Source organism: Notolepis coatsorum (genome assembly GCF_963971535.1).
Source record: "Notolepis coatsorum genome assembly, chromosome: 16".
In the NCBI taxonomy this organism is placed as follows: Eukaryota; Metazoa; Chordata; class Actinopteri; order Aulopiformes; family Paralepididae; genus Notolepis; species Notolepis coatsorum.
Genome location: NC_140180.1, coordinates 71,535,327 through 71,552,136, shown reverse-complemented (window position 1 = coordinate 71,552,136; position 16,810 = coordinate 71,535,327). Strand labels below are relative to the sequence as shown.

The following is a 16,810-nucleotide window of genomic DNA, read 5'->3' as shown; positions in this document are numbered from 1 at the left end:
AAGGGAGCAGGCAGGATCAAATAGCAGAACGCTGGAGAGCTAGGTAAGACACTTAGACAAACTGGCAGGGAGCAAGGGAAATGACCAGGTCTAAATACTGAAGGGGCTGATTAGCTAATGAGGGGCAGGTGTGTGTGTGAGTGGAGAAGGCCAGGTGGCTTATTGCTTATTCCCAGAGGAAGAGTGCTGCCGAGTGCTTCCGCGTTTTCCCTGATTGGCTGCGACACGCCCCGCGGCAGCCGCAGAGCGGAGCGGCAGAGCGGCAGAGCTTGCGGCATTATGTAGCCGTAATCCCTGATGATTTTCATTTGACGCTTAGCTCAATTGGCAGCGCTGCGGTCCTGCGGTCCGTTTGTGACAAGTTTGAATCCCTTCAATTTTTTTTTTTTTTTTTTTTTAACATGCATTCTTTCGCCGGTTAAGTTTAGGCATGTTAACTTAAGGTTAAGGTTAAGGTTAGGCATTGTTTCGGAGTTGGTTAAGGTTAGAAGGGTTAAGTTTAGGCGCTATTAAGGAGCTGGTTAAGGTTAGAGTTTGTCTTAGAGAATGGCAATAGACAGCCTATTTCCGCGCTGCAGCGCAAGGCAATAGACAGCCTATTTCCGCGCTGCCGTGGTCACCGTAATGACATGGCCAATCAGAGAAAATGCGGAAGCACGCGACGCACTCTTCCGCTGGGAATAAGCTACACGCGGCCAGGTGAATGTGATCAGCAGGTGATGCAGGAGGGTCTAGGTCTGAAACAACAGGAAGAAGAAGAAGAAGAAGAAGAAGAAGAAGAAGAAGAAGAAGAAGAAGAAGAAGAAGAAGAAGAAGAAGAAGAAGAAGAAGAAGAAGAAGAAGAAGAAGAAGTCTTTATTTGTCATGCAGATTAACACACACATGCGAGATGGGTGACACACAGGAACACACACACACATGCATTGAGTCGCCGATGAAATGTCTCTCTGTACTTGACCCATCCCGTCGTCTTTCCCCCCAAGGGCAGCCGGGAGCAGACATGGGTGTAATGCATCATCTTATCTTTCATAGCACCTAGAATTTCAGATTCTCGTAATATCAACGCTATAGAATTACATTCAGTAAGAATCAAATCGACATTATTTAAGCTACATGGTAGACTAACATTTCTAAAAATGGCTCATGTGTGACAGAACTTCTGAGGGAGACATTTTCTTTTGCTTTCCATGCAGATAATGGATGAAAAGTAAGTTCTCAATAATTGTCTCGTTCTTTCCATGACCAGAGTAGCATAACAAGTACACAGCTATAGTATCCCATTTTATATGAGTGGGTACAAAAATTTACACTCTGTAATTGTAATACATATAGTTGGGAGAATCAAGTCTCCAATCCCATATTCTCTCTTTACTAATTGTACACTGTACTGTCTTCCCTCCAGTCAGTTATTCTGCACATGTCCGTCTATGGGGTCAATATACTGATTAGATGTGAAGCACCATGACTGGCAGCAGATATTTATTTTATAAAAAAATATATTAAAAAAATATATATTCCTGTCCATGCTGATGGTGTTTTAAAAAATCTTTGTCCTCACAACTAGGAAAAACGCACATGAACTGACCTGATGGCAGGCTGTAGGTATCTCTCCGTGGTCCTGGTTGACCTGATGGCAGGCTGTAGGTATCTCTCCGTGATCCTGATTGACCTGATGGCAGGCTGTAGGTATCTCTCCGTGGTCCTGGTTGACCTGATGGCAGGCTGTAGGTATCTCTCCGTGATCCTGATTGACCTGATGGCAGGCTGTAGGTATCTCTCCGTGGTCCTGGTTGACCTGATGGCAGGCTGTAGGTATCTCTCCGTGGTCCTGGTTGACCTGATGGCAGGCTGTAGGTATCTCTCCGTGGTCCTGATTTACCAGATGGCAGGCTGTAGGTATCTCTCCGTGGTCCTGATTGGCCTGATGGCAGGCTACAGGTAGCTCTCCGTGGTCCTGATTTACCTGATGGCAGGCTACAGGTAGCTCTCCGTGGTCCTGATTTACCTGATGGCAGGCTGTAGGTATCTCTCCGTGGTCCTGATTTACCTGATGGCAGGCTGTAGGTATCTCTCCGTGGTCCTGATTTACCTGATGGCAGGCTACAGGAAGCTCTCCATAGTCCTGATTGCAGAGAAAATACTCAGTTCTCAAAAATATACATATACATGTGGACAGGGGCATTGTTGATGTTAATGTTAACATTTTCCAAAATGTCCGCTTTAGCTCTGTTTCACCCGAACCACATGAATACAGTTTTATTTTATTTTACCCTAGATGCCATTGCTTTGAAGCTTTAGCACCAATTATTCGATGATATTCTAAGCTTCACTACGACGACATGTAATGTAATGTCAATGTACCCACCCAGGTATAAAGACCTTACTGTATTTTTAAAACAAAAGGTTTTGAGTTCCGTTTCAATTTAAGTAAACATGTCCAGCTAAATTAAGAGTGCACTGAAGTTTTTTTTAGTTCAATGCAAGTTTGCCGTGCTGGATGGAAACGAGTCGTCCATGGCCTATGCTCCGCTTGGAGTTAAGGGGCCAAGAAGAAGAAGAAGAAGCTTGCAAGTTCAGCTGGCGTGCATACATTGAAGCTCTTATGAATGGAAGATAAGTTTCCTTCTGTAAATCCATGGCTGGTCTGCAATCCAGTGAATCCATGATCCAGTAAACAATGTCACATGCACACCACACTGACAACAGTCTGTGATTAAATCACTCAAACTCAAGTTGTCCTCACTCACAGGCTGTGATTTAATTCTCACAGGCTTTTTTAATTTAAAAAAGGTTTACTGCATTAAATCTGTGTGCTCCAGTCTTCTACTTTTGGCCAAATCTCTGAAGTCTCCTTGATTCAAGATCACCCTGACAGCACGGGACAGACCTACAGTTCCCTTCTACAGTATGTGGGCCCGTTGGAGTGCGTTAAACTTCTCCCTCAATCACTGTGCTCATTCACTCACTCTATCATGATTAGCCGCGCTGCCCCCCTAGTGGCATCTTACAGGCATTGTACTTTGTGTAGGACGAGTTCGTTTTGCATCTTAAAATGGTAAATGCTGCATTTATATAGCACTTTTATCCAAAGCGCTTTACAATTTGTTCCTCACATTTTACCCTTCACTCATACACCACTCGTCATTCGTGTTTTTGTGCCTTTTTATGTTCCATGTATGGACCACAACAAGCCATGGCTTTATTGTGTTTTATCCATTTGACCAGCGTGATGACTCTGTTATTGTTTTTCAAATGTTGTCCTACTGTTGTGTCAATAAAGTATTCAATCAATCAATCAATCACCGACGGCGGAGGCAACCATGCAAGGTGCCAACCTGCTCATCGGGAGCAATTAGGTGTTAAGTGTCTTGCTCAAGGACACGCTGCCCGGGAGGAGCAGGAATCGAACCGGGAACCTTACCAGGCGACTGCTCTATCTACTGTCGCCCCTCCTTAACTGTGATGCCGCTTCTCGTTGTCTCTAGTTCTACCAGAACGTGAAGGACTGGTGGCTGTTCGGCTTCTACTTCTGCCTGCCGCTGGCCTGCACCGGGGTCTTCTACACGCTCATGTCCTGCGAGATGCTCAGTCGCAAGAAAGGCATGCGCATCGCTCTCAATGACCACATGAAACAGGTACATGCACATACATACATCTGGCTAACAACTCCCCACCGCCAGCTGATTTTGCATGCATATAAAGACTCAAATTAAATTCAACTGTGCTTTATTGGCGTGAATGTCAGCAAATGTACGATATTGCAAAAGCAGTTTACAAAACATTACAATGTAGAATGATTATATCAAAACAAAACACAGCACGTGTAGTTATTTGGCTCAAAATGGTTCTTCACACATAACAATCGGAGAACCACTGAGGAATCATTAGGTTCTGTATGGACTTACCAATGGTTTGCATGGTGGTGGAGTGCCATGTTGTCATTTGAGTGGTTCTGCAAATAGTCAAGTGCCATTTAGCTCACAAAGAACGGTTCACAAATTGCTCACAAAGTATAACTTTGCTCACAAAGTTAACTGGCTGATTACATGAGAATATATAAATAAACATGAAGCCACAACACTGGCCCTCAGGCTACATCATGGCATGCATTGCTGACACATACTGAGCAGCTAGTCCAGCGGCGGCTCCTCCCCAAGGCGGACTTTGTTCCTCCTTTCTTATTAGAGAAATGTTTGAGATTCTTTCTGTAAATTAATTCATTAAATTGAATGACGAATGTTGTTCATTCTTTCACTATGTGGGAGAAAGTGCACCTCGTTCTCAACCCCAACAACCACTGCTTAGCATCCATCTGTGTGTGTTTTAATGTGTGTGTAGCGAAGGGAGGTGGCCAAGACTGTGTTCTGCCTGGTGGTGATCTTCGCACTCTGCTGGCTGCCTCTCCATCTTAGTCGCATCTTGAAGAAAACAATCTATGACCAGAATGACCCCAACCGATGTGAACTGCTCAGGTATGTACAGTGTATATACACACACATACACATATTATACACAGCATTTTGTAGCATATTCGTGTGGAAGTTGGAAAACATTCGATTTTTTAAGAACTTATATGGACATTTGGATATTACCAAAAAAACAATGCTGATTTATTTTGCACGTAATCTCACACACATAAACTCTAACCAGTTTTGCACACATTCCCTTAGTTTGACCGTTATTGAGAGTAAATGTGTTTGAATATGGCCACCAGGGTGATGTCATTGGGGACATTGGTCCTCATTCACGAACGGACTTACGAGAAAAGTTACAAGCAAATTTCATCGTAACTCCATTAACCAAATATAGTACAGACCTTTCAACCAAACATACTACAGACCTATCAACCAAACATACTAACGGACCTATCAACCAAACATACTGCAAAACTATCAACCAAACATACTAATAGACATATTAACCAAACATAGTACAGGCCTTTCAACCAAACATACTACAGGCCTATCAACATACTAACAGACCTACTAACCAAATACTACAGACCTATCAACCAAACATACTACAGACCGTTAAACCAAAAATACTGCAAAACTATCAACCAAACATACTACAGACCTTTCAACCAAACATACTACAGACCTCTCAACCAAACATACTGCAAAACTATCAACCAAACATACTACAGACCTTTCGACCAAACATACTACAGACCTCTTCCAGATTTAGCTCAAACAAGGGACTAAACACGTTTCGCAATTATGGCACAATAATGTGGAACGCCCTACCCACAGCCGTAAAGGAATGTGAATCCCTACCCTCCTTCAAAACCGCTCTCAAAGAGCACCTACGGGTGGCTGCAATTAGAAACTGGCCCCGGTAAATGTTTTTATGATCTCTTTCTCTTAAACAGTAATGTATATTTGTATGTCTTGTATGTCATAAATGTCTTGATGAATTGAAAATGGAGGACCCTTATGTAAACACGACGAAAGTATTTTTCTAGTCTGCATCCTCTTAGCAGTTGTTTGTATTGAGCCGTACTGTATTGTACCCATTCTGAAATCTGTTAATAAGGTTTTCAATCAATCAAACTCTCAACCAAACATACTGCAAATCTATCAACCAAACCTACTACAGACCTCTCAACCAAACATACTGCAAAACGATCAACCAAACATACTACAGACCTCTCAACCAAACATAGGCTGTAGTATTTAATTGGGTGAGACTTTCAACACTGTTTTCAAAAGTCCTCATCACCACAGTGAAGGATGTCTTATGTTTTTCAATGTGTATATAATGTATATATATATCGGTGGGTGCACTGACAGCATCTACTCGGACTGATCTATAGATCCTAAAAGTAGGGCAGTCAGTTCTCCACGGTAGCAAGCAGGGTGTGTGTGGCTCTGAGGTCGTTCGGCAGCTTGTTTAACATAAACAACTAGATAGGCACTGCTGAGCAGGCAGGGTTTTGGTCAGAGAGAGAGCTATGGGCCGTTGCTATAGTGATTTGGGTCAAAGAAGACAGCGTGTCACATAGCAACGAGACGAGGGGGCGGGTTAGCCGTTGCTAAGGACTATAGTTTATAGCTGTGAGTTTCTTGCAGTGTAGGTTAGACTGAGATACGAACCACACAGAAGAGCGGACGCGTTGATCAGAGACTTCCATCCCTCTCCACCCTCGCTGGGTGGGGGAGGGGAGTGACACATCATCACTAGCTTCAGCTAACAGGACATGGTGGTTTGGCTAACAACGAGGCCCGAACCATTGGAAGAGACGATGGAGAAGAGAATTAAGACTGAACAATGACAATACAGAACAGGGTTCCATCTGATTACGAGGCTTTGTTTATGGAATAAACTACTTTTTTCCAAGAAAGGTATCACGTTGCCAGTGTCGAATTCTTATGATTACGGATTGCATATAAGGGGGATGACCATGATGTACAGCCAGTATGAGAAGGTCGAGAGATAAACACAACACAGAAACTACACGAACACAGATGAAGAGGTGATACTGGCTGATTATGGTCGAAATCTAACAACAGGATACAGTCTGAAGGTGTAAAAGGTTATGGCCTTTTCAGCTCTTATCCTGTCACAGTCCTTTGTTAAACGATGGGAGATGCTTTTTTCACACCTAAAATGTTGGGAACTAAATGTATTTGCCATCTTTCCCCAGAGTCAGTCAAGAAGATTAATATCAATGTCATCTCTGTGCGTCATTTCTTCTCTTTTGAAGGAGCTAGTCTAGCTGCTCCCCTATTGTTTCCTGTCCTTGTGCTAAGCTAGGCTAGCATGCGCCTGGACCTCTCTCTGGGGATACTGGACACACTGAAACTAATAGTGGTGCCTCGTTTTCTAATAGTCCCTTGTTGAAACATATCCATGAGGTCACTGGTACAGAGTGACATGCAGTAGGTGTGCCTCTTGTCTATTTTTATTTTCTGGGCATTTGAGAGAAGAGAGGAGAAAATTAACTAAACCTGTCTCAGTCCGGGCTGATCCCCCCCCTTCCATATGTTCAGTGCCCGTCTGCTAGATTGGCTCTGGCGCCAACACTGCATTTACATTATATACCCATACTGTACACACGCTGCCCCAAATACTCCTGCGGTCATGAGAAACCATTGTTCTCCGTTCCGTGACTTCCTGCTGTTCTGATGGTGAACTTTGTCCTTTGCCCTGCCAGCTTCCTGTTGGTGATGGATTACATTGGCATCAACATGGCCTCCCTCAACTCGTGCATCAACCCCATTGCCCTCTACTTCGTCAGCCAGAAGTTTAAGAACTGCTTCCAGGTGAGAGGTCACAGTCATAACTTATTACACAATGTAGATGGGAGAGGCGCTACTGAGTTGGCAGATTTCCACCACTTTTGTGTGTTCTTCAGTCATCAGTGTGGGAGCTGCTGGCTAGCAAAGGTTGAGCCACTAAAGCACCACGACCACCCAACACTACAACTCCCGTATGATTTGCAGCTAAGATGCTAAATAAAGCCAAGCTATAAAATTGACAATGAATTTTGTGGCCTGCTGGTGCTAAAGTTAGCAGCTAGCATCCATCACCATCACTAACATTAAGTTAAGATAAGCCAGAGTCGACCAGTATTACTAGGTAAAGCTAAAGCTAACGTTACCCCCCAGGCCGCATCCTTGCTTCAATAAGGATGAGTAAATGGCGCCAAATACAAAAGGAAACAAAACAATGAAGTCGAGAGTGAATGTAGCGTTAGCTACTGTCAGAAATGCACAGCACTTCTATGATAAGTTAACGTGACATCATCTTGCTTTATTTTGCAGACGCATATTGGCCGGCTCCCAGTCCCCAAGTCCGGCCAAAAATATCTTGATTATAAATACTATTTGGGGGAAAAGAGGTGTTGCGGGGGGAAAGTATTTTAATTACGAGTTGTAGATGCTAACATCTTTTTAGTTTTTATTACACAACTTGGCAATAATTGATATTGGTGGTCGATGACGATGATACAAATTCCAGAGCACAAATCGGAATAAACTGTTCACTTCATATAATTCTTAATCCAATTACATTTGATATGGCGTTAACCATATTTGCTGATTACAACTTAAAGTAAACCATCAGTCATCTGTAATGCATTGCATTTTGAAAGTGAAATTCACAACATTGGTTTCTCACTCCCCCCCCCCCCCCCCCCCCCAGTCCTGCCTGTGCTGCTGGTGTTACAGAACTACGCCTCTAGACGAGCAGAACTCTGGGGTCCGCTGGAAGGGCTCCCGCCACGGGAACGGACTGGACCGCACCAGCTCCCGTTCCAGCCAAAAATACAGCTCCACATAAACACACACACATGTATACACACACATGCATGCTCATACTGTGCACACACACGCACACACACACACACACACACACACACACACACACACACACACACACACACACACACACACACACACACACACACACACACACACACACACACACACACACACACACACACACACAGACACACAGACAGACACACACACACACACACACACACACACACACACACACACACACACACACACACACACACGCACACTCACACAGGGCTCTTCAGCCGAACCCTTTCAAACAGGGCGCCATCACTGCCACCGATTGGTTGTCGGGACCAAAAGAGACAAAGATTAAGAGGAAGGAGCCACGTTTCTGTGCCTCCCTATAAGATGGGTAGAATACGAGATGAAGACTGGAGTGAAGGACTAGACCAACACATGAACTGACCCAAAGCCTGCGATGAGAATGAAGGGGACCGTGGCTATACGGAACCATCCAAGCCATGCGTGATACCGACCCGCAGAGCCCAACATCCACAATGAAACCAAAGCTAGATTTAACTCTTAACCAAGTCCTCACTCACATAATCTTTAGTAGAGGACTACGTTAATCAGGGGACTAGTACAGTGAACTAAGCTGATACAGAATGTTCTATTCAACAGCTAGAGATGAGAATATATGTATAGTATTATTTACATATGATCTTAGTTATGACGAGCCTTCCTTCCTTTTATCATATATAAAAAATTGCAATGATTCAGCTCTACGATTATGTTTTGTTGAAGCTTTAAATGACTGAGGAAAACGTGACTGCGCGCCCAAAGATCAAGGTAGGTTCGGGAAATTAGGTCTGTCGGCAGTTATCTGACAATCAACCGTTTGTTGCGTTTAGCCCCAAACCACAAGTTATAAAACTCCTGACAACATGTCTGGTAGTCATGCGACACAGAGTTGATCATCTTTGATCTCTGCTGTTCATCTCTGCTTTTGAGTCATGAGGGTGGAAGTGTTGTCCAAGACCACGGACAAACAGCAGGTGATTCTCATCTGGCTATATAGATTAGTCATGTTTTTTTTTTATAAATATATGCTGTTCTAAACTGTTACCGTTAGCATGTTGTATAAAGATTTCACTTGTCTCACAAAATTGCTCATGTATTTTTATAAGAAAATATCACAAAACATGTCATTTTAAATTCACATGAAGGTTTAATCTGTTTTATAAAGTGTTACATATATATTATTTTGAAGTATTTCTTTTACCACCATCAATGTGCTTTCCTGTGTCAATTATAGCAATTGTTTAGGGGCCGTATTCACAAAGCCTTAAAGATTCAGACCAATGAAAATATTTTGTTGCATTTTTAACAGAAGGTATGCTGATATAACATTACCCAATATGTTATTGTTGTGTTGTTGTGAAAATGACGACTAAAGCCCTTTCATGTCTATCCCCCTGGAAATCAACCGAATCAAGCCACTTCAGATATCCAATGTATTGCCTTTGAAATATTGCATAATATACATGTGTTACCCTGCTTGGCCCATTAGTCACATCATTGTACTGTATCTTTAAGAGTTTGAGTTGTTTTAGGAATACATTCTAAATTAAAAATATAAAAAGGCAGTTAACCACCACACTACCAAAGGGTTAACCCTTTCACAACCACACTACAGATGGTTAACCCTTTCACTACCACACTACAGACGGTTGGTAGTGAAAGGTTAACCTTCTGTATTGTGGTAGTGAAAGGGTTAAAATATTTTACGGAAAGGAGATTTAGTGGAGTTAAACTCACTATGTAATTGTTAAGCAGCTATTTAGTCAGCTTTTTTTACTCAAGTCACCCTCGCATGTATCACTTTAGGTCCAACCCAAGTACCATGACTGCATACATGTATGAAGAAGAAAATATGGGGGGGGAAACTATCTGACTTTTTGAGACAAGCTGCTGACAAGTTCCTGATGTTGCCTACTTTATCAAATTAGGAGGGAAATGTGGACATGAAGGTCCCTGGTGCACCATGACGTCAGCCCTGCAATAAATAGCCAACAAAACTGAATTGCTTTTGGCCATTGATAAAAAACAAAAGGGTGTGCTGACATCAACGCTTACGAATCAGACCTATATTTAGTTTTTCTTTTTGTTTTGCCTTTTCTTTAGAACATGACAGAGTATAGTCTTAGAAACATACACATTTTACTATGCTTGTTATATCAAACCAATAAATGACACAAATCAAGCAACTTTGCAACTAAATTGGCAGTATGTGGATGTCAAAACACTGAAATATAGATGTTTGTCAGTTCTCTGTAATTTATCCGTGAATACGTGCCCAGGTGTTTAATATGAGCATAACTTTTATATTGTACTTTGTTTTTTTTGACAATATGCAGTAATAAATATTATTTTATAATGATTCACTCTTCTTGTCAACTTCAACTATCAAGTCCTATAATACAGTGAATGTATTTAAGTAATAATACATGTTTTCTTCCTGTTCAGAGTAGTCTGGATTTGCGACTGTGGGTATAAGCATACCATTGGTCGATTGTTGGAATTTTCCCCTTACACTACAGTATCTGCAACATTATTTTACAACCTCCTGGACTTATAGTCAGGGAAATATAAAAAAATCTTGGAATAAATTCCTTACCAAGAAATTTCTTCACCTTTTTTAAATGTGTCTAATAACACATATAACATATTTTTATTCAACTCCCATAGGAAAACCTGTGACAGCTGCTGAAAGTTGGAGTACCTGGAACCTTATCTGTGAAAAATGTAAAATGTTTATTTTTGCACCTTGTGAGGTGTCAAACTAGGGTTTTTTCATGATTCTGAATCGATTGCAAACATTTATTTTGTACTGAAACCACTCCTTGGTGGAAAAACAGCCACGCCCACGTTTACATGTAAATTAAAAAGTAGCTTTATTTTTTTATTTCAATATCTCGAATATTAAGTTAGAAAACAATACTGATCCACAATGTCAAATGCTTCATGAGTCAAGGTCTGAGTGTCATAATCACAGCAAGAGCATTCTTCACTCCTCCTCATCCCCCCTTTACATTCACCACACACCTTCCTCACTCCTCTTCATCCTCCCTTCCATCCACCACGGAAGCCTCACGCCCATATATGGTCAGCACTCCTTCACCCCCTGTCACTCAACTCAGCTGCACCTCATCTCCTGATTCACACGCTGCCAGGCACCTCACTCTTCACAGCTGTATCCCATTCCCTGATCACCAAGACCCTACTTCTACCGGAGGATGCTGACCAGAAGTCGTCGTGGTGTTATTATCATTACCTAGGTACGACACCTCAGTCCGAAGACCTGCTAGACACTCTGAATGAATGAATGAATGAAAACTTTATTTAACAGATTGCAGAATGGGTACAATACAGTACGGCTCAATACATACAATTGTTAAGGGGATGCAGACCTGAGAAAGACGTTTGTCTTGTTTCCATCAGGGTCCCCCATTTTCAATTCATATAGACATTTATGACATACACAACATACATGACATTTATGGCATAGGGACATATAGGTATTTAGTACTGATACATTTGTGACACAAACGGTATTCAAATATACAGTACTGTTACCCCTAGATCCTGACAGAGTATATACATATGATGGGGAGGGGACTGTACACTAGGAGGGGGTGGGTGGGCGGGAGAGAAATATACATACGGCGGGGAGGGAATATATACATGCGGTGGGGAGGAGACTGTCTATTAGGAGGTGGTGGGGGTTTTGGGCATTTACGGTGGCCAGTTTCGAATTGCAGCCTCTCGTGTGATTATTCCCTGTTCTAACATTCCTTCTCTTGTGCCCAGGACCTCCGTTCCAGCGAGCCCCTGTCTGGACCCCTGGAGCTATACTAAGGAGTTCCTGCTTACTCTCTCGACACGGACCTGTGTCTTCCGTCCGCAGTAGCACTGGAGTGCACCTGCTCTCATTGCCCCAAGAACATTCCCAATTCCTGTCTGTTGTACATTTCTGGATGTAACTCTTGTCTGCTTGGGGAATACTATTAAATATCCTGAAATGCTCCATTCTCTCTTCTCCTGTGTTCAGCAATTGGGCTCTGCTTAAAACCCATTCTCACACTGAGTCTTCTCCATACACAGCCAGGAGTGTCAAACTCATTTTCACAGAGGGCCACATCAGAATTATGGTTGCCCTCAAAGGGCCAAAGACCGTATAAATGTTAATGTAATGTAAAATAAATGTAGCTACTCATTTACATATTGTTAAACATGTTGTTTCTGTATTTATTACTTATTCAAGTTACACATATTGCATATGCATTTGCATAGATGTAAACATATATGTTAGCTTGCTTATGTTATTTTAACAAATAATTTTAGTTTATCAGAACCCCATATTACTCCATCCATCAATGATCAAACCATTCAAGTAAATAACAAAGAAGAATATCATCAAATACAAGCTATGACATTAAGTTTGTTCAAAACCTTTTTGTCACAGTCAAGAGGGGCATAACTAACAACTGTGAGCTGCAAAGAACACGTGGGACAGATGTAGCAGATGTTACAAAAACAAATGGCTGCACACAACCTTGCAGAGGCCATACATCCAACTATGAAGATAGTTTAATTAACTTTAATTAACAGATTGCAGAATGGGTACAGTACAGTACAGCTCAATACACACAATTGTTAAGGGGATGCAGACCAGAGAAAGACTTTCGTCTTGTTTACATCAGGGTCCCCCATTTTCAATACGTAATGAAATTGCCATTGTTTGCTATGTGTCTGCATGAACACACAACTGTAACTGTACTCAAAAATAACAAAATAAGGGTTGTCTCAGTTCACAACTATATTGGTCAAGTTTTGGGTGGGACTTGTTTGCGTCCCTACAGCTTCTTATTCAATTGAGCGAGATGCTCGGTTATGTCACACAGCCAGTTTGCATCTGACAGTTCAGAGTAGACTATATTTCTTCAACCCTTTGTTACCTATTCCGCCTGGATCTTTTTTGTATTTTGGGCTGTAAAATTGTCATAGAATGTCTGAGGAGTAAGTGCTTTTGGCTTTTTTCCTTTGTTACTTCATCAATACCTCAGATGTTCAACATAGTATGTGTAAGAATGTGTAATAACTAAGGCTGTCAAAGTTAAAGCTTTATTAACACATTAACCCACAATTCTTTTAACGCCACAATTGTTTAACGCAAGATTAATGTTTAAAAAAAAAAAAAAAAAATTACCAGAGCTCTTGTGGGCCACATTTGGCCCACGGGCCTTGAGTTTGACACCTATGCTCTACACACCATCAGGAATACAATTATTGCATGTACATGTACAGTAATGCCTTTACAAGTTCTGCATGCTGAGATACACTTCACACCATTCTTCAGTTTGATCAGCCTGGCTGCCGCCTTCCGTGAGAACATGGTGTATCGTATTTCACACAAAGTAGTACCTGATGCATGGTAAATGTGCTGGAAAATCGCAATCCCAGCCCTGGTCACCGCGTCCTTACTAGCATGTATGTCGAGGAAGATGTCCATGTGTTCATCAATGTCCCCTGCACAAAACCTGTCAAGCGTGGTTTTCCCATGGCCTCCGATTGCAGAAACCGTATCACAACCAGTGAAGGCATGACAAAAAAGCAGGTAGTGCCTCTGTCTTTCAGAGAGAGCCACTTGGATCATCATGACATCTTAAGAGCCCTTCGATGTGGTTAAGAAGAGTGGATGGTTGGTGCTTGAGCTACTGTATGGTGCACCAGCATTACCAGCTGAACTTTGCCATTGGTGTGAAATGTATCATATCTGGGTGAATATGTAGATCACAGCAGGAGTTCTTAGTACGTCAGATGTGGTCATGATCTTTTGGCAAGCTGCTATAGCCATCAAAGACCACAATGATCTTCTGAGTGCGACTGCCAAGACACTGCGCGTAGCTCAGGTAACTATCAGCCATCTCCTGCCAAGTCTGACCTTGTTCCCACTTCACCATGTAGAGAAGCCATCCGCCATCAACCACCGGGCTGGTTAGAGAGGTCAAGTGGATCGGTCAACTCCCTCAGGCTGGTCTTGGAAAAGCCTGCCGCCTTGTTCATTGATCTTTGTTACTGAACAAGGACAAGGGAGTCAGCTCATACTCTAAGATTGTCTCGATTGTCAAATCCTGTTGGGAGAAAATTATGTCGTTGAACAACTTGAGTGAGTTTAGGTGAATCTTCTCATTGACCTTGTGAATCTTTCTGAGTGATGACAGGGCCTGTACTTTGAACCTCACCTCCATGGTCGATGTTACTGTCCATCCAGCTTTATCTGTATCTCCCTCCCTACTTCCCGCCGCTCTTTCAGCATCGACTGTGTCATCTGCAGTGCTTGTGAATCCTGTTGAGAAGGCCACAAGCAACTGCTTGTCTCGGTTGTGGTCGAAGGGGTTGTTCTCCTCGAACCATTTGAAGGCAAGTTCAGTCGCTTCAGCATCTAGCTTCATCTGTGTTTTGGCAAGGTCTTTGTGGAGTGGACCATATTTCTTGACACCTTCCTCCATGCGCTTGTTGACATCAGAGAAGTGGCTGAGAGTCTGCACCCAGCACAAGTAAAATTATTTGATGATAGTACTATATATTATTTATATATACATATTATCAATGTACTGTAGTGACATGAAATTTTCCAGTTATAATTATATTATTTAGATACAAATCTTGCTGACTGGTAAATATTCTTATTTGATATGTGTGGAGTCTATTGTGTCTCTCCATGATCCACACAGGAGAGGGTTGCAAATGGATTGAGCATGTCTGACACCTACTGTACCACTCACTTGCTTCAAATGCCAACCAACTATAACAGTTACCAGTAAACAATGAGTAGTTACCATGGCAAGTACGTGAATAAACTAATAAAGCTACCCAGCCATATTTATTTTCACAAATAAAAGGGTTGGCGATGAGCGGGAAAAGGTGGGTGTGGCCGTTTTCCCACCAAGGAGTGCTTTCAGTGCAAAATATATGTTTGCAATCGATTCAGAATCATGAAAAAACCCTAGTTTGACACCTCACAAGGCAAAAATTAAAAATTTACATTTTTCACACGTTCCGGGTACTCCAATTTTCAGCAGCTGTCACAGGTTTTCCTATGGGAGTTGAATTTAAATATTTGTATATGTGTTATTAGACACCTTTACAAACACATTGGTAAAGAAATTTCTTGTTAAGGAATTTATTCCAAGATTGGCCAAATATCTGATAATATTCCCTATTAGTCCAGGAAACTATAAAAGGGTCATCACGTCAGAATACCAGCATTCTATGCTCTGCTTGGTGTCAAACTTTGGTGCCAATTCTATTGAAGCCTATATTAAAATTAAATATATAAGCTACCTGAGGGAATACCATAGCATAAATTAATGGAAGCGGATATGGACCACTAGCCTATAGCTTAAAACTCCAGGAGAGGTGTTTTTGGCAAACAGCTAGGCTAGCTGGTCCGTATCTGCTTCCATTATGTTGGCATTTTCCTTTCAAATGAAACCTTCCAGATAAAAGTATGAACTATGCGTACAAGACCTTTTCAGAATAAAAGAGCTTCAAGTTCACTGCCTGAATGTAAAAGCTTCAGATGATTCTGGTTCATGATACAGGGGCCACATGTATTCACTTTGTGCCTTCTCAAAATAAATATTCATGTCAACTCCCATTCAAACAATACTCTGAGAGCAAGACATATAATCTAAAAAAAAATCTAAATGTTCAGGTTTGTGTCCATGTTCTTGATATAATTTCAGTCTGACTTTAAAAAGGGGCAATATTAAGCAATAAATGAGAACTTCTAGTGGCATAAGAATTTACTCATGGAAATTACTTCTAGTAGTGACTCATACCTGTTTATTTTCATAAAAAAACGATAGGCTATTTTATTACAAAGTTGTATTTCTACACCAGGTCCCTCAGGTCAGCCGATCAGAGGCTCCTGACAGTCCGGAGGTCTAACCTCAAGCTCAGGGGGGGCCGTGCCTTTGCTATCGCAGCCCCTGAACTGTGGAACAGCATCACCACCTCCATTAGGCTCGCCCCCTCGATAGATGCCTTCAAATCGAGGCTCAAAACCCACTTCTACCTACTAGCCTTTCCCGTTCACTGACTCATGCCCTGTTTTCCTATGTGTTTGCCTGTGTGCCCTCCCATAAAACGGAGTGTGATTCTTGTCTTTATGTATCTATGTGTACCTACCCTCTGTACAGCACTTTGGTTGACACGCGTCATGTGCTATATAAATAAATCTGATTGATTGATGTAAAAGAACCAATCTGCATGTTTACAGATTCACACAATACAGAACTAACCAAAACACAAGAGTACTGTGCAAAGCTACTGCCGTTATCAAGACAGAACCCCAGTCCCCTGAATGTACTCTTGTGGAGATACATTTTATGTCACATGCAGCTTTGGACTTGCAGATGCGAAATACACTATATATGCTGCCAAAATACAGCATGTTCCAGGTACCCTTTGTAATCACTTTGTAAGTGTATAGTTCT

The 16,810-nt window shown here is 41.9% G+C and overlaps 1 protein-coding gene across 2 annotated transcripts in view; it reads left to right on the top strand.

Annotated features, from left to right (window-relative positions):
* The window catches only part of LOC311243350 (endothelin receptor type B-like), a 33,647-nt gene extending 22,975 nt beyond the window's left edge, over positions 1–10,672 (top strand). For both annotated transcript variants that reach the window (XM_084332550.1, XM_084332551.1), the window contains exons 5-8: positions 3,486–3,635; positions 4,339–4,472; positions 7,157–7,265; positions 8,146–10,672. In XM_084332550.1, coding sequence (XP_084188676.1) covers positions 3,486–3,635; positions 4,339–4,472; positions 7,157–7,265; positions 8,146–8,283 — 531 coding nt within the window. In that variant the 3' untranslated portion in view covers positions 8,284–10,672. The remainder of the gene's footprint in view (positions 1–3,485; positions 3,636–4,338; positions 4,473–7,156; positions 7,266–8,145) is intronic.
* The last annotated feature ends 6,138 nt before the right edge of the window (positions 10,673–16,810 follow it).